A 23,436-nucleotide genomic window follows, 5' to 3' on the forward strand; every position below is an offset into this window, starting at 1 on the left:
TCCCAAGGCGCCCTTCCGCCCCTAATAACCCGACAGAGCGTACAGTAAAGTTAATTAATCAGAGTGGCAATGTTAAACAGAGAACAGTCGAGTCAGAGCGTTTCCGTCCTCTCGTCTGGGACACAAATCAGCCACGGCCAAAAAAATGATTTTTATGCTTTCCTTTAAATCCCAGCGCGATTAGACAACTATTCAGCGTGAGTGTAAGCAGTCAAGGTCTGAATGAGCTTGACAAATTAAGCTCTTCACGCATGGTTACTTGCCATCATTCAACTTAATAATGAACCATCAATTATTGCTAAATCAATCAATCATTGATAGTTAGTTTTGTAGATAGCAGTTTGAAAGGAGCAAAAAATAATAAGCAAATCTGGCAGTTCCTTTGGTGATTAGCCTTTGGCATTTGCTAACCCCAGCACAAGGTGCGACTAGAAGCATACAGATAGTGGCTTGTGCCAACTGGCCATGAAAGAACTGCCAGGTGTCCTTCTCAAACACTGCACTCGTTTCAGAAGCACCCTTAGCGACATTTCCGTTAAATAAGAAGGAGCACTGTGCAAAGTGTGAGTGTCGACAGGGCCTGGGCTGCACAGGAGTACTTCTCCCCAAAGAAATATACAGGAATAAATTACTGCAAGCCAAACTTTGCAAACATCGCAGTTTTGTTAATAGTTCTTTATCGCTTGGGATATATATATTTTTTGTCATTCTATTTACAAATGATTGATGACAAAGCAAGCAAAGATTTCTGCAATGCAGAGCGTAAGCCATAACGCCACAGGCATCTCTTCACTTTAAACAGTTCATGCGTTTAAAAAGATCTCTGTGCAAATCAGGTAATAATATTACCATGGTGACAAAACGTATCATAACATTTATTGCTGTGCTGTAGTGTAACTATTCACAGACTGAAAGGGACTGAATTACGAGCAATCACTAATACACAAATATTCTTTTGGCAACAAGGTTGTGTACGGTCATTCAAGTGTGGCCCCGATCACGAGCTGCAATCAGGTTTGAAAAAAAAAAAAAAACAAAATAGCAAAGGCATTGGCTTTTGAAGAAAAGAGTAGGAAGGGGGGGAAAAGAAAAAAAAGTGAAAGCATGACTCAAGATTTTGCCAGTCAAGCGTGACAGAGATGTTGATATGGTTGCCTAGCAACAGGATAAGCGCATTAACCGTACCCTGATGAAGGGGAGGGGGACAAATGGCACGGCCTCGGAGATCAGCGTCGGTCCAAACGGCATAATGATCTTTGTTTTTATCGCTGTAATGATTATTATTTTATGAAACGGCTGCTCATGCCGCGGCTCGATTACAGCGGTCTGGTCAGGCCCCCCCGCACCCCCGGGCTGTGAGGACGGGGGTGTGCCCCCCCCCCGCGGCTTCCGGAACGGCACCCCTGAGGAAGGAGTCGTGTCCGTTAGTCATCTGCGCCCCCGGTGCTGCGGCAGCCTCGACCCCCCACCCCCCCCTCCCCCCCTCCGCACGCCCCCGTGGCCCAGGGGAAACGCCGCAGGCTTCAATTTATTTTATTTTTTTTTGGTCCTGTAGCATTGCACGTTGTTAACCATACCCATCGTGTTTCGCACGAGATTAAGTGATTCATTAAATCCATTCAAAAAAAAGGCAAGTGAATACTCCGGTTTCCTCTCGCAGTCCAAAGACATGGAGGTAGGCTAACTGGAGGCATAGGTGTCAGTGTGTGAGTGCATGGTGAGTGTGCCCTGCGATAGATTGGCAGCCTGTCTGGGGTGTATTCCTGGTTATAGCGGGTATAGGTAATGGATGGATGGACAAGCAAGCGAAGAAAACCATATGAACAACATACAATGGCCCTCTACAGAGGGAGCTGTAGATGACAAAAAAAACTCTGTGGGGAAAATTGGAAAGGTAGCCAGCCTCTTGCTCCCCTCACCCCACCCCCCACGGCGATATACGTGGAAAAGAACAGAAAACAGACTGAGAGCACCGGAATGAAATAGAGGCAAGTAAAGAAATAAACTGCATCCATCAGACACACTGCATAAATCAAGGGCCTGGAGAAACAGCAGTATGGATCAGAGGTCTTCTTCTGGAGATTTATTTTCATGTGACACCCACAATCATGGCCGCCTCTTCACCGGCAAGATACAATCGCCTCGAGGACAGCGACGTGAAGGTATAATCCACGACGAGAACCTGGCTATGAAAAACCCAAGAGAAACCGTCGCGTCTCAATTCCCCAGAGCTGTCGTCAGGAACGCAAGTGACGGGAAGCTACGTCGCCTCACGGCGGAATAGGCGTGGCTGGGACCCGCTTCAGAATACTCCTGTGGAGATTAACACTGAGTGTGTGAGGGTTAGAGGGCATCACAGGTTCTACTGGGTCACTGAATGCAGCTTTTTAACATGAGATTAGCGGGTTAGGGTAAGAAGACCTCCAACATCTTCACCACTGCACTATTGTTTTTTTTTTTTTTTATAGGTAGAGGACATATTGCATTTTAATATTGCATAACAGTGACATCTGTGGAATTGGGTTAGAGAGCATAACGTATCTCGACGGAATTATTTATAAGTTTAACAAAAAAGAAAAAAAAACAAACCTGAAAAACAAAAGGAAATTAATACATTAATACTTGAAGTAAGTGAATACATTCATTTTAACTAGAATGCAATAAGGTTGCAAAGGTCCCGTAAATCAGAACATTGCAGCAAAATTTTCACAATGTTTCTTTGTTCACCAACCCCAAAACAAAACTTTCTTGTTACTTAATAAAAAAAAGAATCAGATCAGAGGAAAGGTTTTGAGATTGTGTTTGGGACTTGGCATACGCAATTATGGGAATGAACTCTGAACTCTCCACAAAGTAAATTTGAAAAAAAAAATTTTTTTTAATAAATTAATTAATTTTTAAAAAAAGTTATTTGGCCAGCTAAAATCTGCCATACTACTCAAGTAAACCCTGTTCAAGGTTAAGTATCTGATCACACAGAATGTGAGGAAAAGCTAAATACCCCAGGCAGTGAGCATGTAGGCCAGACTTACCGATCTGCCAGACATAACTCCCTCTGGAAAATGAAATGAACAAATGAAAATAAATATACATTTTTTAAATAAATAAAACTTTCCATCACCAAACCTGTTAATCCATATATGGTGTTGGGATTCTGAAATGCAGATATAATTGATGACTACAATATAACAGCAAAATTCTGTGAAAAAACAAAAAAAAAAAGTCAATCAAAAAGGACATTTCAGGCCATTATAGAATGACTATTATCAGAATATTTTATAAATTGAGGACTGAGATCAGTTTGAAAACAGCAGGTATTTATTTTTCTAATGTTTGTGCAGGGAGAATGCCAGGAGGCATACCAGTTCGGAATGTGAATGGCAGGGATCACCATGGTAACATATCATCACTACTGATCACGTCTCCACCCCCCCATCATCCCCCCCCCCCATCTGGTCCAACTATTCCCTTGATCTCTTTTCATTAATTTAAGGCCTGAAGCAAATCTGAAAAATGCTAAGGTGTGTTTAGTTTTTAATTCTATGGAACCTTTGCTTGATATGACTTGATTGGGATTTCTGTTGTACATAAAGGTTCATAATGATGATGGTGACAATTATTACTATTATTATTTATAATGATCTTCATTACAGATTAAAACAGGTTTAAAATGAAAAACAATAAAGACATTTCCACTTGTGTTGATTATTAATATCTTTCATATAACTACGTATGTAATAATTTTGGAGAACGCATTCAATGTATCAATAAACAGCGACAACGGCACCAATTGATTGATTGATTTATTGATTGGAGAAGTGGGTGCGTTCGAACTTTACACGCCCAAGACAAACTCAATCCAATCACTTTATCTGTGAAAATCGGGACCTGTCATCCGGTCGCGAGCGCAGATGATGGGCGAGGATTATGAAGTACGCGGCGCTGATGCTCCTCACGCGCTGGAGGTCGTTGCAACGGGGATACCGAAAGCCGGCTTCTGCAAATCATATAGGGTGTCTGTCTCTGCCCTCAGCCCCACCTTACTGGAGCCCGATACTATAAAAAATAATGTATGCAACACTCAAATACACCGATTGGTAGATTGAACTGTCAATCCACAGACCCGGACCCTGCCCGCTCCCCGCTGAATAACACTAAAACAGTTGAAGAAGTAGAAAGGGAATATATTTGCGTGGTATCCTTTTCCAGACCCACATTTCCCAATCATTTTCAATGAACATGAACGGTGGGGATTTCGCGCTCGGTTCGGAGGTTCGGCCGCATCGTGCCGGAGGAAAAGTGCTGGTTGTTTGCCTGCTTCTGGGTTGCCTACGAGTCTGGTAAGTTTGGCATTCGAGGAGGCGAAAAGAAAGCAGGAATGTGGTTATGACAAAGGTTGCTGTTCGAGATGCTGGTCGAAGAGTGCTGCGTTTTTATATAACCGGGCTGGGTAGTTTTAAGTAAATATCTATTATTCATGTGCATCTTCGAGCGAAACTGCATATCGTGTGAATGGGCTAGGAGGTTTCCTGGTTAACCCTATGTTTGCAGCATTTCGTTACTGTTATAATACTGAACATTCTATCGCTAATAATAATAATAATAATAATAATAACACTGTCGCGATATAGTCTTGTAATAACGAGGTGGAGAAATCCGACAGACACTTGTGTCTCCAATACTGTTAATGAAAAGCGCACAAAAGGGTGATCAAAATTGATCCGAGTTCTTTCTGCCTTTATCACAGAAACCTAGTATTGCAGCCGCGTGTGCGTGTGTGTTTGGTTGCGGAGACAGTCCGTTTCGCTCCGTTTCTGTTTTACTAGGCAATGTCACTTCAGGAAGAAGGACAACCTTGGGCTGCCGAGGCCACCTCGTTCATTGAGATCAACGTACTTGCGAAGAATACGAATTATGCGCCAAGTCAGACACCAGCGTTTTAATTCCCAGACTCAGTTACCGTATACACGAGAGCGGACCTACACTACGTTCTCTTAAACACATGTACACATATTTTCATTTTAGTCGGTTAATTGAGAAACGTGTTCGTTAATAGCGAACATAATACGGATCCCGGTGACCAGCGTGGATAGAACGTGTCCGCGTGCCCGATATGCTTTTGAGTCATTTTCGTCTGTTCTAGATCTGCGGCAAAGGGTTTATAGGTTGTATGTGTCTCCACAGAAATGTCCAGTTGCGCCCCCGCCCCGCCCCGCCCCGCCCCGCCCCCGAGCACCCCCCCCCCCCGCAAAATAAGTCAAGTGATTTATGGTTGAGGATGAAATGTTCCCCTTTTGTAAATTGCAGCTATGATATCACATATGGTCAAATACCCTAGTCAGCTAGTTTTGCGCCATGCAGTAAGATAAATGAATAATTTTAGGTGATCATGGGCATTTATGTATTTAAGTAATACCACAGAAGCAGGCAACCCATTTATTTTTATTTTTTTAATTTAATTAATTAATTAATTTTTTAATTCTGGCAGTATTCTATGAAAGACTATATTGACACCTGTATGAACTGCTTCAGAGTGATACATGGTCTGCCTTGTTTGTGTGACGGAAGCATGAGGGCTCGTGTGTGCATGTGATTAGCCTAACATTTGCACTCATGGCAACAGTTATCCATAAACATAAACATACATGGAATTTGGCTTCACTGTAGTTGCATCTTGAACTTCAACATTATTTTCACAGGCAAGTCTTGTGAGCCTAAGGTCAACCCCAACTGTCCCCCCCCCCACCCACCCACCCACCAACTGGGAGTATATTATATTTAATCGTTCGATATATGGTACTTCATGCTGTCTGTTACCATGATGCTTTACATCGATTGCTTGGATCGGTGTGAATGTGTCGACCTTTGCATTATCTTTGTCCCAGCTGGCAAGTACAGGACAGTGTAGCAGACTCACAGAGAGGAGCATGTTTATCTCCACAGGGAGTTACAGTATTTGAAAAAATAATTTTAAAATGCTAGCTGACGCCCTCTGAAGTGTGGAGCTGTTTGCGTGCAGTGCGTTGGCGAATAACAGCACATATAAAGGTGATTTGACTGTTTTTGGGGTGTCATCTTGAGATTAGGGCCTCAGGTCCGTCGTTCATGCGTAACTTCCCGTTACCATTTCTAGGGAGGCTCTTAAGCTACTTCCAGTTCCTGTTCAGCTATGGTGTCAAAAAAGATCATTTTGGGTGAATCGGTCTTTGACCGTATAAGGGCAATATGTAAATGTGCAGTTTTGTGACTACGCTTGCCTCTTGTATTGGTCTAATAAAAACACAGGGGCAAAGTTATATTTAAGTGGATGCTAACATGAGCTGTATGTTGCCTGTGTGTGTTTGTTAGCAGATGCTAACGCAAACTACATTTAGCCCCTGTGTGTTAGCGAAGGCTAACATGAGCTGTATGTTGCCTGTGTGTGTTTGTTAGCAGATGCTAACGCAAACTACATTTAGCCCCTGTGTGTTAGCGAAGGCTAACACATGCCCAGGATCTTTGTTGTTGCTTTGTTGTTGTCCCAAATTGGCCAGTTTTGCCCTTGGTAGAGCAGCAGCAGAGCAGGCTAATGAGGGGGACCGTGTGGAAAGGTATTTTCATATGCAGTAGAGAGCCGTGGAAATGATGCTTTTCAATGGGGGGCTAACCGCTGCCTAACAGCTGAGATTATCATAGCTGAGATTATGGCAAGTGCTCCATTTCTGTTTGAAATACTTCAACCAAACACACAATCTTCACCATCCTCCACTCCTCGGTAGGCTTTCTCTGGAAATGAAAAGAAAAATAGCTTGTGTACGAGAACATATAAGTTTTGTTGTGTAAATCTAGTCATAAAGAGACATTGTAACCTCTTGTTCAACACCTGTCCTCATACTGACCACAGTCATCATGCAGTAAAGTTCTGTGCTGCAGTTTGTATGTAAATGATGATTACAGCACCTCATGCAAATATTCAGCTGCAGTCTAGTTGTCCAATCTGCGTGCTGAGGCGAGCAGTAAATCTTGTAAACTGCCCTTTCACGCACATCGTGTTCTAATGGCATCACGGCACAGCATTGTCTGGGCCTGGGGTCTCAAATAGTTCCCACATCGAAGGTTCAAGGCCCATATTTTAAAAAACCAGTGGACTTTAATGAGTTTGCCTCCCATGAGATATTCCCCCTAAGAGAGATTGTCCTTTCAACAGCAGGACAGATTTTTAGCAGAGTATATTTAAAACCCTCCAAGTCATACTTGGAGGGACTTTGGTTTGAGTATATATAAAAATCAATCTGAAGTTTATTTAGAAATAAGTCTGTTTTAGTACAGAACAAAGTGCTGGGCGTAAAAAATCTATACTTTTAAAATTGTCGACTGTTTACAACTTCAGTAAGAAATCAAAAAATATAAAGGGTTCCATCACACAATATTCTGTGAACAGATTCCAAATAGATCTGAAAATGTATATACACAGTATAATAAAGTTAAAAAAAAAAAAAAATGAACAGAAGACATAGCAGGACAAACATGTCATGCAGAAGGGCTTTTTGACTAGCCATTCCCACCATCATGGGTCTATGGATATAGTAGTGTCAAATAATTTCTTTAAAAAAAAATGTATTTCTTATTGCTCCAGCAAAACATGGATATCCTGCCAACTGTAGAAATGGCCAGTTAACCATATCAGAGTCAGGAAAAGGTGCAAAATATACAAATTAATTTGTTTCTTTCATCACTGAAAGAAATAGCAGTAAATGCCGTGAGCACTTCCACGAAACAAACGTTTCATCTTAAAAGAAAAGTGTCATGCAGTTTGGAACAAACAGCTCCATGCAGTCATCGGCACATTATAAAAGGTAATTGTGTGCAAATGCTGTCTACAAACACGCATTTATATTAATGAGACATGGTGTCGAAAGCTGTGCTTAAAATCTACATAAAATCCGCTGCCATCAATTGTAGATGCACCATTTCTACAACGGGTCCGATCTCGAGGATGCACAACCATAAAAAAAATAATAATAATAACTGTGCTCAGAGAATGTCCAGGTTTTTTGAATTACATTTTGTTTACATAAACAGAAACGCACATGCGGTCTCTCTCAGTGCCCCATCTGCTGCGTCACCTACAGAGCAAACATCCGGCACCGTTGGCAGAATTGTCACGCGGAATCAGTCAGCTCTGGGACCAGCAGCAGATCAGCAGATCAGTTCTGTCTTCTAGGGGAAGAAGCTCAGCGCTGACATTAACTTCATAGCAGGGGAGGTGCTGCCTCAAGCACATACGTGCATGGTGATGATTTATTTCAGCTCTCTCCTTGAATCTATTTATCATTTCCCCTTAGGTATTTAAAACAAGTTTTATACAAGTTTATTATTATTATTATTATTATTCCTACCTGTTGTTCCGTTTTTGTTGTAACTGTATGTGACATTTTATGCTTATTTATAGCATTTTGTTTTTGTCTCTTTTTTTATCTTAATAGCGTGTCACTTTTATTAGGCTGTCTAGCTTTAAATCTACTTCTCTGTTGAAGCAAACAGCAATAAAATCACAGAAAATACTCATCCTAAATGCCAAGGCCACAATACAGGTATCACTCCATTTCACTCACCCTCAGCTTGTGTGTAAGTTAATAAATCTCTCAACTGGAATACTAATTATACATTAAAAAACACAACTACTGTCCTTTTCCCTGGCCAAACTGTAGATGTCCTGTTTGTGTTACTTATGGGGACAGTCAGTTATAGATGTGTCCTGTGTGTGACCTGTGGGAACAGTCAGTTATAGATGTGTCCTGTGTGTGTGTGAGACCTGTGGGGTCTGTCAGTTATAGATGAGTCCTGTGTGTGACTTGTGGGGTCATTCGGTTATAGATGTGTCCAGTGTGTATTACTTGTGGGGACAGTAGGTTATAGATGCGTCCTGTAGGGACATTCCATAATAGATAGTCACACACAGTGGAAATAGCTGAATTGTCTGGAAGGATCCCAAGCTTTCAGACCTTTGCAATATATCATTCTGGGCAATTAAGGAGAAACAGCATCAGCACCCTGCTGTAAGAATCAGACAGATCTGTGTGTGTGTGTGTGTGCGCGCGCGCGCGTGTGTGTGCGAAAGCATGTTAGCATCACCCTTTGCATTCCCTCAGGGTTCATTATAGTTTTTTTGCCATTGGACTGTCCAAGCAAAGGCAAGCGCACTGTGTCTGTCTCCCACTGCAGACTTTTAATTAATTATGCACAAACTAGGCTTCTTTCCCTGGTGGCAAGCACCTGTTTTTTGGCTCCAATGATTCACCCCACAGTCTCAGAATAGAATCCCGTCTGCATCGGTGCCGACTGTGGCCAAGGGTCACGTGGGGTGCTCCGTGTCCACAGTCAGGGAGGGTCCGCCCCCTATCATCAGCGCAAAACACACTCCTCTGAAACAGAAATATTCCTATGGTCACACAGAGCAAGTGTGCCGGGTCAAATTATACTGTCCGTTTCTCAAAGTCGATAATCGAAAAACTAGATGCCCGACAGTACTCTTCACATGTTGGGTGTGCCTACGTGGTTTTTGGACACCTGGCTTTTGGATTTATTTATTTTTTCGTAAGGTTGGGTGCAAAAGGAGGCCGTTTATGTGTGCATTTCAGGATCTTGGATGGTGGCTTCATTTCAAGTGCGTCAGCTTGCTTTCCATTTTTAACTGACATTAAAACTGCAAACAATCTTGTCCTTTATTAAAAAAAAAATTTAAAAAATTTTAAAAAGATGTTCATAGCAGTGCCTGTGGGACTTGAAGCTGCAACCTTGTCCTTTTTGGCCAATCCATCTTCACACTACTGCCAATATGTCTATTAGAGAAATCATCGGGGGGTACCCCCCTGAGGTGAAATTGATTGTGTTGTGATAATGAGCGTCTGAAAACAAATCTGTTTTTTTTTTTTTTTTTTTTCTCCTTGAAGTGAGACGTTTGGCCCGAACAAATTGGAGGAGGAAGACTACGAAGACGTCCCCATAAATAAAACGTGGGTTTTGTCACCCAAGGTCTACGAGAGCGACGTCACCTTGATCCTGAATAAGCTGCTGTTGGGATATGACAACAAACTGCGGCCTGACATTGGAGGTGAGCGAACGCATACACACAGGCCCTGGAAATCAATCAACAAGCATCCTTAACTTTCACTTGCAGAAACAACTCAATGCGTGCATTCACTTGTATTTTTAAATTAAGGACACATTTTTAATTGAACGCAGGCTTAACATGGATTTAGGCTTGTATTCAGTCAACATTGTCTTTGGTTTGGTTTTCTTGTACATCAAAAGTTCTAAACTTTTTCTTCTCAAACTCCGTTTGACAAGTTCATTATAGTGATTGCTGAACTCGCCACACTGTGCTTGTCAAGAAAACAAATAATGTTTGTTTATAAATTGTTAATAGAAGTTAATGACAATTTTGATTAAATCCTAGCCTTATTTGTATGCATTTATGTCTTATTCCTTTCTTTCATTTATCTTTCAATATAATAGAACATAAATCAACACGTGAACTGGGGCCTAGGTGAAATCAAAATTTGCATTCAACTTTGCCTTTGACTTGCCAGAAGTTCCAAGTGTGACTTTTTTTTCCGGTTTCATAAACAAGTTTGGAAAGTTTATTTTTGGCTTTTTTTGCTGAACTCACCAAGCTCTTCGTGTAGGAAGAAGAAAAAAAAAAAAAAAAAAAAAATCAACACTTTCATTAAATGGTAAACCAAAGCTGTGATGATGATGATGATGGAATTCAGGCATGGGCACTTTGAACAGAAAACCGATTCTGCTGACCAGCGTTGCTCTAACCGTGAGCTCCAGTTGCGGCCGGATAATTGCAGTCGCCGTGGTCCCCTTCTGAGAACCTGGCGCTTTGCATACGCTTGAATTTCCACCGAGATTATTGCTGTAACAGAGCCAGATCATTATGGATTTAAAACCAATACTACTGTGCAAAGAATTAAGTTCATTAGCTCCACTGGACACTGCAAATGACCTCAAAGAAGATTGAGAGCACACATCGATCAGGCCTGGCACGGAGGTTCTTACTTTGATGGTATAATTGAAGAGGTTTTAAAACTCCAGGGTGTCTCTGAAATAGATAGATGCCCCCCATTAAAACGCGGATGTATTTTTAATAGTCCAAACCACATTCCCACGGCGCCTTGCGATCTTTTACAGTGAGGCCAACCGTTATCGAGACGGCGGTGTACGTCAACAGCATCGGACCCGTCGACCCCATAAATATGGTGAGCGCGTTCTCTCCTCTCGTTCAAAAGCCAGGAAACAGATGGTAGATTCAGGAAGTCAGTCTTAAAAAAAAAAAAAAAGTGTTCATAACCACGGAGATACAGACCTTCCCATCTGCAAACATTAAAAAAAAATAAAAAGAAGCACCGCCAGCACCACTTGCATGATTTACAGTAATATGCTGTTATTACTGCCTAATTAGTCAGATGCTCTTCTGCACAAGTGTAAAATAAGGACCTGAGCATCTGATGGTGGCACGCTCATGAAATGAGTTTTGCTCGTCTTATTATTATCATTTATTTATTTATTTTTTTTTAAAGGAGTACACCATCGACATCTTCTTCGCTCAGACGTGGTACGACAGCCGTCTGAAGTTTAACAGCACCATGAAGCTGCTGATGCTCAACAGCAACATGGTGGGCAAGATCTGGATCCCGGACACCTTCTTCCGGAACTCCCGGAAGTCCGACGCCCACTGGATCACCACGCCCAACCGGCTGCTGAGGCTCTGGAGCAACGGGCGGGTGATGTACACGCTGAGGTAGCGTTGCTCGCGCATAAGCGCGACCAGGCTCGCGAACGTGTCCGTTTAGCGCTAGTTCTGTCTGTGCACCTTTTAAATTCTACATCTTGTACTCTGTCAAGGTTAAAGGCTTTGTTTATTTGTTCAATTTTATTTATTCATTTATTTTTACACATGAAACTGATGTTCTCTTGCATGTTTGCACCGAAAAACAACAGTGAAAAAGTAACATGAAATAAAAATAGAAAAAATTAAGTTACGCTATCATGACATAACCTTTCAGAAAGGATGTGATGCACATACGTAATGATTACTTGTTCCGTTGTTTTATTTTTCCTCTGCAATTCTTTTTTTTTTTTTGTCAGGTTGACAATTAATGCGGAGTGCTACCTTAAGCTGCATAACTTTCCTATGGACGAGCACTCTTGCCCCCTGGAGTTTTCCAGCTGTAGGTGCTAAATTCTCACCCGTTATCCACGAACATCTCCCCCCCCCGCCCCCCTCCCGGGTTCAGTAAGATTCCAGAGCTGTCAGAAGCTGACCTCATTTGCAAAAGTACCTCCATCCCTGAACGTCATCTTACAGGCCTGTAGGGCTGAGGCAGAGCTTCCTTTTTCCACCCAAAAAAAATAAAATAAATTCAAGTGCAGTCTTTAAAAAAAAAAAAAAAAAAAATCATAAATCATGCATTGCTTTGTCGCATGATTCCTGTCCCGTGTGCCACATTCCACCGGTCTTGTGTTTCACCATCTGGCCGCTGCCACTTCCTGTCCGCTGCCATCGCTGTTCTGTGCTCCAGTGGCCTACTTCCTGTCCGCCGCCATTGCTGTTCCTGGCTCCAGTGGCCAGGGAATTTCACAGCTAGGGAATCCATACAGGGTCTCTTATAGTGCTTTCAGATTGCGTCTCAGCCTTTTGCAGTGATGACCCGCAGTTAACTTTGCTGCTGTTCTGCTGTTGTCCTCTAGATGGCTACCCCAAGAATGAGATTCAGTACCGCTGGCAACGGCGATCGGTGGAGGTGGCGGACCAGCGATACTGGAGACTGTACCAGTTTGCCTTTGTGGGGCTGAGGAACACTTCAGATGTGGCCCATACCCAATCAGGTGTGACTCCTCCCACTTACGTTATTGCCATTGGGGGTCTTGTCATATTTAAGAGATGGTTTGAGTCTTGATTTGAGAGGGGGTGTTGCCATAGTTAAGGGATGGTTTGAGTCTTGTTTTGAGGGGGCATAGTCATAGTTAAGAGACGGCTGAGTCTTGTTTTCAAGGGGTTTTGTGTTTCCCCTTCCTTAGGAGAGTATGTCATCATGACTATCTTTTTTGACCTGAGTCGGCGGATGGGGTACTTCACCATTCAAACCTACATCCCCTGCAGCATGATCGTGGTGCTGTCCTGGGTCTCCTTCTGGATCAACAAGGATGCCGTTCCAGCCAGAACGTCCTTAGGTTCTTCTGATTCTGTTGTCCTTTCTAGAGAATTTTATTCTGGAGGGCCTTTCTAGAGCAGAGGTGCCCAACGCAGGTCCTGGTTTTCATCTTAAATACAGCCACTTTAGACACAAGAAACCAGATAAGGTGAGTTAAATGTAATCAACTGCTTTAAATAATCCTTTTTATAATCCCTGAGTATCGAGAAGAGCCTGCAGACACACTGTGGCTTTCCAGGACCTGGGCTGACCACCTCTGCTTTTGGGCCTGGTTTTAATGCTTGCATTGGGCCTATAGTGATGCTGGGCTTTCACTTGAGGTCATAGACCTGCGCCCTTTGGGCTCTGGTTACAGTTCATTTGCACTGCGGTCAGTGTGTCGGACGCTGCGGTCAGTGTGTTTGACCAGCTCTAACCGGGTCTCCTGTGCAGGTATCACCACGGTGCTCACCATGACGACCCTCAGCACCATCTCCAGGAAGTCCCTGCCCAAGGTGTCGTACGTGACCGCCATGGACCTGTTCGTGTCCGTCTGCTTCATCTTCACCTTCGCCGCGCTGATGGAGTACGGAACGCTGCACTACTTCACCAGCAACCGCCAGGCGAAGAAGGCCAAAGCCAGCGACGCGCAGGTGAGAGGACGACTCGCGGTGATTTTTTAAAAACACCGCCACCGTCACCGCTGGAGCGGAGCAGCGCCGCCAGCTGCCGGCGAGGGGGGGGGGGGGGGGGGGGGGCGGCGAAGCTGCGCCCAGGGGAGTCCGACACGCCAGCCGCGAAGCACATAAGGGCTCATCAGCGAAGCAAAGTGCATATCGCTGTCATCTGTGAGCAGGGGAACTGGGACTACTGTGTGAGTGAGAGAGAGGAGGGAAAGAGACATAGAAAGAGAGCAAGGGAGCGAGAGTACTCTCAATAAAGAGGTACAGGCACATCCTTTCAGTGTTAAGCCAGCCCCTCCAGTTTAAGTGTACAACATTAGCAGACATGGTAGGTTCCTGCAGTAATGGTCATGCCAGGTCCCTAACCCCATCCCCCAATCCATCCGTCCATCCATCCATCCCCCAATCCATCCATCCATCCATCCCTCAGCAGAAATCAGCTGTGGTGAACATCCGGCCGGGGGCGTCGCTGCTGCAGATGAACAACGTCGCCCCCTACCAGGAGGACGAGGACTACGCCTACGAGTGCCTGGACGGGAAGGACTGCGCCAGCTTCTTCTGCTGCTTCGACGACTGCCGCTCGGGGGCGTGGCGGGAGAACAGGATGCACGTGCGCGTGTCCAAGATCGACTCGTACGCCCGGATATTCTTCCCCACCGCCTTCGGCCTCTTCAACCTGGTCTACTGGGTGGGCTACCTCTACCTGTAAAAAACAAAACAAAAAAAAAAAACTAACGAAACAAACAAAAAAGACGAAAACAAACAAAAAAAAAAATGTAGCATAAATAAAAAAAATTATTTAACGTTTTTTTTAAAAATTATCTTAGAGATGTGTAGGATTTAGAATAACTTGCTTGTGTATACTACGCCTCTGGTTTTTGGGAGAACAGGGATACAGATTGGGGGGAGGTTATGGGGTAGGGTGCATAATTTAAAATGAGCCAGCAAGCTGCGAATAGAATTGCTTCTTTAGACAAATATATTCCAACGAGTAGGGAATGAAGCTGCATGTTCAGAGGGGAGCATTTTGGCAGCGTGGTTTAAAGTCTTTAGGCAATACCACAGGTGTGTACAGGAGCGATGTGGCTTTGCATTCTGAGCTTCCTAAAAGTTCTTGATTACAGGTGACCTTATCCAGCACACGCCTGTAGATTTTGAACGCGACTCTTAATCGAGTTCTCTAGCCTGATTAGAAAACAAAACGTTTGTCCATTCCTTGGATGGGCTAAATTAAGTGCTCAGAGTTAACTCTTAGGCTTGTATGAACAAGCCTGCTGTGTGGACCTTATCATAATTAATTCAATTAATAACTGAACAGTCTCTTTTATTCAGTTTTGAAGGGATATGCGCCTGTGATATATTTAAGAATTAACACTTGCACAGTGGGATCACCTCTGCAGTTAGAGCCCACTCTGTCAGTTTTTGGCTCAGATGTAGGCATAAGAAAATGCCATTTTCCCCATGAAGTTGTATGCATGTAAACTGGATCCAAGTTTTGGGCCAGGATGACGCTACAGAAATAATATAGTTGACAGTTTTGTGTGTGTAAATTTATATGAATTTAAATGACTTAGTTACTATAAATGATACAGTTGAACAGTTGAATCTAGTCGTATCATAGGGCAGCAGCCTTAGCACTAATTTTCATGTCTAACTGCTTGAAGCTAAGCAGGGGTGGGCTTGGTCAGTATTTGAATGGAAGATGCTTAAGAGTTGTTGGTGGACCAGTAGAGGGTATTCTTCCTTTTTGGGCCAAATATAAAATCCAATGCACTAGCACAGTGATGGGGGCACTGTGCTGTAGATGGTTCCATCCTTACGATGAGATGTTAAACTTTAGGTATTATAATTGGAGCATCTGGTCACCTCAACATCCCCAACATCCCATTGGCTACACGATCCCTTGTATTCCCTGCTCACTGTGATTTCCCAGGTGACATCATTACAAGAGAACCCAGTTCTCAGTTGACTTACCTGGTTAAATATTTAAATAAATTTAAATGCAAAACCCTTTTTGTTTTTTTACAAGCAGCTGATGAAACGTCGCCCTCATTTGCAGAACAGGAAGAAAAGCTTATACCCTCAATGCGCTGACAAGCTCCAAGAATCATGGCGCTGTCAGCTGAACTAATAATAAATAAAAAACATCCTGGTCCAAGTGTCATCATGATAGAGAATGTAGATTTATAACCAATATCCTGGCTTTCTTTTCCTGGAAGGACAATTGCAGAGAAGTGTATATGTCTGCATGTGAAAGTGATATACTGTAGGACACAATATCCGGATGTACTAGGCTGTGAAAGGGCCAAAATGACCTTGCTGCACGTTGCAGATTTCACATTGGGTTTCATTTAGTTTTCCCCTAATTTAGCACTGTGATCATATTGATGTCATGAAATGAATTTGATTCATAACATTTATTGCAAAAAAAATGGGCTGTTAAAAAAAAAAAAAAAAATAGAAAAAAGATGCTTTAAACACTGTCAGATTGAGCCATTATTTCACCACCTTGTGGTGGTGACTCATTTCGTTATGAAGACTAAAGGCAAAAAAAAAGTGCCCAAAAAAAAGTTACATTCATTCATCATTCAAGTCCTAGGTTTGGATGTTAAGCATAGCAATAATTATACTTTTTCTTTTCTTTTCTTTAATTTTTTTTTAAACCATGAATCAGGTTCTTGCCACATTGTATAGTGCTAAGACATATCCCTTATGTATCCCGCTGTCTGTAACTCTGACTCTGAGGTCCTCATCTCTGAGTCTGTAACTCTAACCCTGAGGTTCATATCAGTGGTTCCATTTTATCTCTAGTGTATAGGAAGTAGGATGCAGGATTCAAATGCTCGACCCAAATTGCAATTGTAATTTCTATACTGTGCGTACGACATCAGCAAGTGTTGTCCAACTTATCTTTTCTTTTCTTAAAAGAAAAGTCACCCTTTATATAAATCTTGCCTAAGATTTGCTAAAGAAAGTCACTTTAAACCAAAGAGCAGGTTGGTAACATTGTTCTGGAATTAAACTGTTTTCAGAGTTCTCTGGCCATCCATGTGACTGACAGTATTTTGAAGCATAACCGTGTCAATCAAATGCATGCAAATGCTTGCTATCTTTAAGCAGAGTTTTGACAACCATAGGTATTTGTCCTTGTTACATTTTTCCAATATGAATTTTCAACTTTGATATACTCTTAATATTGTCCCGCTGTGCAAAAATGTATCTATTAATATAGATAAGTGCTGATCTGGAAGTAAATTTAGCTGGAAAAATGAAGGATACTTTTCAGGGACACTCAGGCTTTTAAAATGAATTTAATGCAGTGTGAAAATCTATGTATTCATATTTTAAAATACTTAAACTTGTATGTATATATAAATATACGGATAATATTTGCAGTAAGTAACAGAACAATGCATAAAATAAAGCAGTATAGCATTTTTGAATTGTGTAGAATTTGAGGTAGTCAAGTTATAGTTGTACTTCAAAATGTCTGCCTCCTTTTGGTTTTAACGGCAGGCTGCTACTGAAAAGGTCTTTACCACCGAGCCAGGAAACGGTGCCAATTTATTTGCTTTTACTGTTTTTGTCAGAGAGTCTATAATTTTAGACGAGTAGAGCTATTGCTGCTCTACCATCATGCAATTACAAGGGAAAAACAGAGCATTTTAAACCATGTGATTGAGGGACAGGTAAAGTACTGTTATATTTACTTTAAAACCAATCTTACAACTCTTCCCACTAATCAAATTACAATAATGTAGTGCTACTCCAACTAATCAATATTGGTAATCTACGATTATGATTAGTCAGTATTTGAAATGTAAATGCTCTCACAAATCAGTAATTCTAATCTAGTTTTGTTCCAATAAATTAATTATTTTCGGTAATTAATTACAAACTGAACTTCTCACGCGGATCAGCATTTAAAATCCTGTGTTAGCAACCAGCAATTTATATTTACTTATTACTAAACAGTAATCACAATATAATGACATTCCCAATATACTGCAATTACGGTCGAAATCTATACTACAACAAATCACAGTTACCAATTTGAGAGTACAGTTTGTAATGCCTTATCTGACTGACAGGTGGATGGTACTATATGAATAAATAATTATTCCCATGGTCTTTAAAAAAAATGTTTTTATCTGGTTCTGATTTTCCTCGGTTCAGTCCAGCTCCGTTTGGCGCGGATGCAGTTGCACCACCGGAAAGGCGTGTTCTGTGTGGATGGGTGTATTGGTATACGGCAAACGCTGCGGTTACCGGTGACTTAGGGAGGGTGGGGGGGCGGGGGGTGGAAATGGGGTCGTTCTGGGACACACCGCAGTACGGGATCCCGTTAAAATGAACGCCTGGAACAGACCCCGGGGGCTAACGATGTTCCCCGGAGCACTGAGCGGCTCAGCGGGCGCGAAGTAGAGGGTGATTCCCGCCGCACATCGAGTTAGCGGAACGAGCGGCATCGCAGCCTAAGTCCCGCTGCATTAACAGATTTGCCAATCGGGGCCCGCGTTGTGCAGCCTGCGGCCTTCTCTACCGTCCTTCCCCGGGGAAGGACCGACCTAGCAATGCCTTCTATTGTACGATGTGATCGTTTTATAAAATAACGCTATCTGCCGTTCGCTCGAGTTTTTATACGCACGAATGTACGCGATGTAACGCGTCTCCTGAGCCAATTGTTCCGTCTCCCTAGTTTCCTTTGTTTAAGTGTTCTGAGGGATGCAAGAATGCACTTGGGAATTAGAAACTGGATTGTTGGGCCAAATTGGAATGGAAAATAAGGAAAATATTACGTGGGGTTTCCTCTTGGATTTTACTGTGCATGTATGCATTTATCTATGTATGTTCATGCACATCCAGTGGCATTTATATCATGAGTTTTAAAAAGTAAATAAATAAATAAAAAAAATCAACTCAACCAGCAAATTCCAACCATGATACTAATGACATGGGATGTGTGTGCAATCATGGTGTTGTGTACATTAGACATGCATGTACTCCATCTTTATGAATATAGTAAGTGCATTTTTCCATTGTTACACTTAATACTTTGTTCTCTCTGGCTAAATGACATTTCTACATCCAAACCGACTATGTGCGCTCCGTTTGCCCATAACCAGTGCCTAACATTTACTGTCATGTGTATGAATTTGTACATATGTTTGCGGTCCTTTCCTTTTTATAGATTAATTTTGTTTAGTTCATTTAAATCCACAGATGTATACAGGGTCTATGTATTCTCCCCTCCCCCTGTTTGTAGTGATGTCTCCTAAACAAGATGGAGTAAAATCTACTGATGTTGTATCCTCGTCTTTTTGGTGGTGATAGTTTTTCATTTCTTATGTCCACCCACTGCGACAAGTGGAACATTCGAACAGCTATGACAACCCCAGTTAACCAAACTTTTAATAACATTGGAGTAAGGTTGCAGGGAATAACAATGTTGGAGAAATGCTTTTTAAATGCTTTTATTTTATTTTTTAAAACATGCATACTACATTCTTTTGACATTGTCTGGATGGGTCCTTTACATTTTTTGCCTGGACACCATTACATTTTTTTCTTTATTGGTCTAAATATACCTCATATATATATATATATATATCATATATATATATATATATATATATATATCATTATATATCATATATATATATAATACCTATATATATATCAAATATATTAATATATATATATAATATATATATATATATAAATTATATATATATATATACATATATATATATTATATATCATATATATATATATATCATATACATATATCAATATAATATATATATCATATATATAATATATATCATATATATATATATATATCATATATATATATATCTAATATAATATATATATATATATATATATATACTATATATTATTAAATATTCTATAAAACATTATATCATATATATATATATATATATATATATATATATATACTGGGAAAGTTGTGGTAGCTTAAAGAAATTCTAAACATTTGTATTCAGTATAACCTTACTATAATATTATTAAAAGTTGGTTTAGCATTATGCGCTAGCTGGAATGTTTGCAGTATCCAAATTTTACTTCCGGGCTTAAAGGCTGCACACGTCTGCGTTGATTGTGGCCGCTCCCTTTGTCTAGAGGTGCCGATGTATCTGCCATTGTGCGGCTTCTCACAGCCGCAAACCTGAGCCATGTTAATACGTCGCCTTTCTGTGAGTGCTTCAGTGTCCTTCTCCCCCAAATGGTTATATATCCGTGTTGTTTTGTGTAAAGTATCTCAATACACTGTGAATCAAATAAAACAGTGCCTGAAAAACCAGATTGTCTCAAGCATCTAAAACTTCTTTTTTTTTCCCCCCCCCTCCTGATCCCTGAAACATCTTCTGGGTGAAGTGGTTACATCTGAATCGATCGATACCCTGAATAGGTCAGATTCACTGTAAAAAGTGTTACACGAGAAATACGCTTCAGTACTGATGTGCCATGACTGTTCTACTTTCTCAAGCCAATAGAAATGATCTACAGACTGCAGGGTTTAACGCACAGGGTATTCTGGTCCTCACTTTACTATCTTTCACTGGTTAATTAAGTGGAGGGAGCTAACAGGATAGACACTCTTGGCCTTTGGCAAGTTTCCCCACCTCAAAACAGGAAGAAACAGGAACACCCACAGCGAAGATTGTGGTATTGTTGTTAGAACTCGGTCTTGGGTCAGTGTTTCTATAAGTTTATATATTCAGTCTTTCTTTGCTGAACAGACAAGGGTCTATTTGCCTGGAACAACATAAGCATGGTCTCCATGGGGTCTACAGGACCTTGGACAGCAGCTGTTCCTGTTCCCTCCTATAGCCAGGGAGGCCTACAGGGCCTTGGACAGCAGCTGTTCCTGTTCCCTCCCACAGCCAGGGAGGTCTACAGGACCTTGGACAGCAGCTGTTCCTGTTCCCTCCAAGCAGGAGGCCTACAGGGCCTTGGACAGCAGCTGTCCTGTTCCTCCACAGCCAGGGAGGCTACAGACCTTACAGCACGCCTTCCCAGCGAGTCCGGGACTGAAGCGTGTTCCTGTTCCCTCCTATAGCCAGGGAGGCCTACAGGGCCTTGGACAGCAGCCGACAGCAGGGTTAGGGACTGAAAATGGCCTAATTTGCGGGGTGGTAGATTTCCAGTATAACGAGAATGCAATGGAGCTTTTAATTTTATAATTTTATTATTGAGCTACTTGTTTTGCAGTGCTTTCTAACTATATGAATGATTAACACACAGCTGGATTTAACTTATTTTGAATGGACATATAGCCATGTGAAAGGAAGTCTGTGAGCAGTGAGCATGTGCCTCTCTACAAGAGAAATTAGGTTTGCAGGGGATAACTGCAACACTCCCCTGATTCACAGCAGTGCTGCTCTCTGTCCATTTCCACTGATGGCCCACCTTCTGAAAAATTTATTCATAAAAAGGGGTCAATGATGCACGTGAGGATCCCATTTAAGGAATCGTACAGCAGGAGATAAGTGCCAGGTTGTTGGAGCTCGAAGATGGACTTTCTGAAAAGAATGCTTCCATGAAGTTTCTTTATCTGGATATGCAGTTAAATATTAATGGTATTAATGGTTATAACATTGCAGGATAATATTGAGAGTGGGGAACACAGAATCAATATGGGTAATATATATATTTTTTTAAGAACGGCAAAGACTGCAAAACTGTGCTTAGCCTGGGGGTTATACTCCTGTGCTCCTTGGGGGATCTGACAGTAATCTGTGCAGATGAATCAATCTCCAGAAAATTCCATGGAAATACAATATGCAGGCTGGAAAAGCATCAAGTTAATTCATAAACACAAAAGCAACAGCATCCCTAACAGCAGCAAAAAAGGCTAATTTACTGACATGAGTACAAAAAGGTGCATAAGTTCCATGCACTTGGGTGAGTTTCAAAAAATAAAAGGATTCCACGTTAAAAAAAGGATTTCATAATAATAATTTTAAAAAAAACCCTGAAATTTGCATTCCCTTTAAACACGGTTTTAGTTCTGTTGATCTCATGCCAACATTGTGGCACTAAAAATGATGGTCTTGGTTGCTGGCGTTTTAGCAAGATCAGCAGCAATAAAGACCAAAGGCGTTCTGCTCGCTGGCTGTGACACCAGGGAACCTTGAGACTCACACAAGCTGGGTGGATTAAAGGCTCCACACATGCAGACGACATTAAAAGGTGCATGGCGCCAAAACCCCGTACTGAGAATCACAACGTTTTACAAGGACCTGGAGAAGGCAGGTGGTCTACCAGGCCCCGAAGCCTGCTTAGGGATGCAGTTCAGCACCGGATAAATAAATGCCCGAGAATTTGACAAATCTAATTTGGAATTCTCAGATAAATCAAAGAAAAAGGGATGCAACAACACCACTTAGAAATCTCATTATCTGAGAACATTTTTGAACAGCGAATGCAGTCCCTTTTAGTATGACAGGACTAAAGGCTGGACAGAAAGGAAATTACATGATCAGCTGCCCTTCAAATGCACAGCAGGACTTCCTCTGCACATTTAAATGTGAACAAACGTGAAGGCCGATGCACAACGCGTGTTTGCTCGAGACGGTAATCGTTGCAGCTTTCAAAGACCAGTCAGACACCATCTTCTGTCTCTGAAAGCAATTTAGAATCACAGCTTCTCTTGCATTCTGGATCATACATCATGTTGATCGTTGTAAAAGACTGCAAATCTCACCCCCTTCAAACAACTTGCATTTCCAAACATAAAAATAAATATGTTCCATTAATGTATTTGAATTATGCAAGGCTGTATTAATAGGATGAATAAATCACAGCATTGCCACAACTTGAGACAAAGCAGTTTCAAATTACACTGGACCACATTTTTTTTTTATTTCTAAAATACTGTAAGGTTAAGAGCATGCAAAAGCATCCATGTTGTTGACCAGTCAATGCAGTGACATTTTTTTTTGCATTTGGCAACTACAGTACCAACATTAGAACCATTGCTTAAATAACTATGCTGTAGATTTAACTAGACTTACTGTGCTGCAGGTTTAATTAGGGTTATTGTGCTGTAGGTTAAGCTAGGCATACTGTGCTGTAGGTTAAAGAAGCCTCTTCCCTCTGCCCAGGTATTTCAACAGATGTGAGATTACAGCTGTGACTGAATTCAAACACTGTACTATACTAAGGTCACCTCAGTGGTGTGGGGTACTGCATGAATGCTTTCTTAATAATGCTATTCAGTGGATAAGACTGACTGCATATCAAAACTGGATCGACCCGTCCAAACGAAATTGATTTTCCAATAAAAACTCATAAGCTCTAACAAACCATAAACAGGCATAGTATTTTGTATTTATTACCAATTTGCATGTAAATCAGCCGACAAGCTAAAATGTGCCCGCACTAAAAGTACCATCCTGCATTTCCCAATAAAAGAAGACCTTATTTATTCATTCAATTTGATTGCAGAGCAGTCTATGAGAAAGTAAATGTGGCTTGATTTGACCAATAGAAAGCCTGGCTGAGGAGTGATCACATTACTCAGTTCCTAATCCAATCACAAA

At 41.5% G+C, this 23,436-nt stretch overlaps 1 protein-coding gene across 2 annotated transcripts; it reads left to right on the forward strand.

The window, feature by feature from the left end:
* Positions 1 to 4,136: 4,136 nt before the first annotated feature.
* gabrg1 (gamma-aminobutyric acid type A receptor subunit gamma1) lies at positions 4,137 to 16,777 on the forward strand. 2 transcript variants are annotated; one of them, XM_064334787.1, is made up of 9 exons: positions 4,137 to 4,340; positions 9,933 to 10,093; positions 11,179 to 11,246; positions 11,568 to 11,788; positions 12,136 to 12,218; positions 12,739 to 12,876; positions 13,069 to 13,221; positions 13,635 to 13,834; positions 14,295 to 16,777. In XM_064334787.1, exons 1-9 carry the CDS (start codon positions 4,234 to 4,236, stop codon positions 14,571 to 14,573), a joined length of 1,410 nt encoding a protein of 469 aa, XP_064190857.1. In that variant the 5' UTR covers positions 4,137 to 4,233; the 3' UTR covers positions 14,574 to 16,777. The 2 variants fall into 2 exon arrangements, with proteins under 2 accessions (XP_064190857.1, XP_064190858.1); XM_064334788.1 differs by having other exon boundaries at positions 14,298 to 16,777.
* The last annotated feature ends 6,659 nt before the right edge of the window (positions 16,778 to 23,436 follow it).

Source organism: Anguilla rostrata, chromosome 5 (genome assembly GCF_018555375.3).
Source record: "Anguilla rostrata isolate EN2019 chromosome 5, ASM1855537v3, whole genome shotgun sequence".
NCBI classification, from domain to species: domain Eukaryota; kingdom Metazoa; phylum Chordata; class Actinopteri; order Anguilliformes; family Anguillidae; genus Anguilla; species Anguilla rostrata.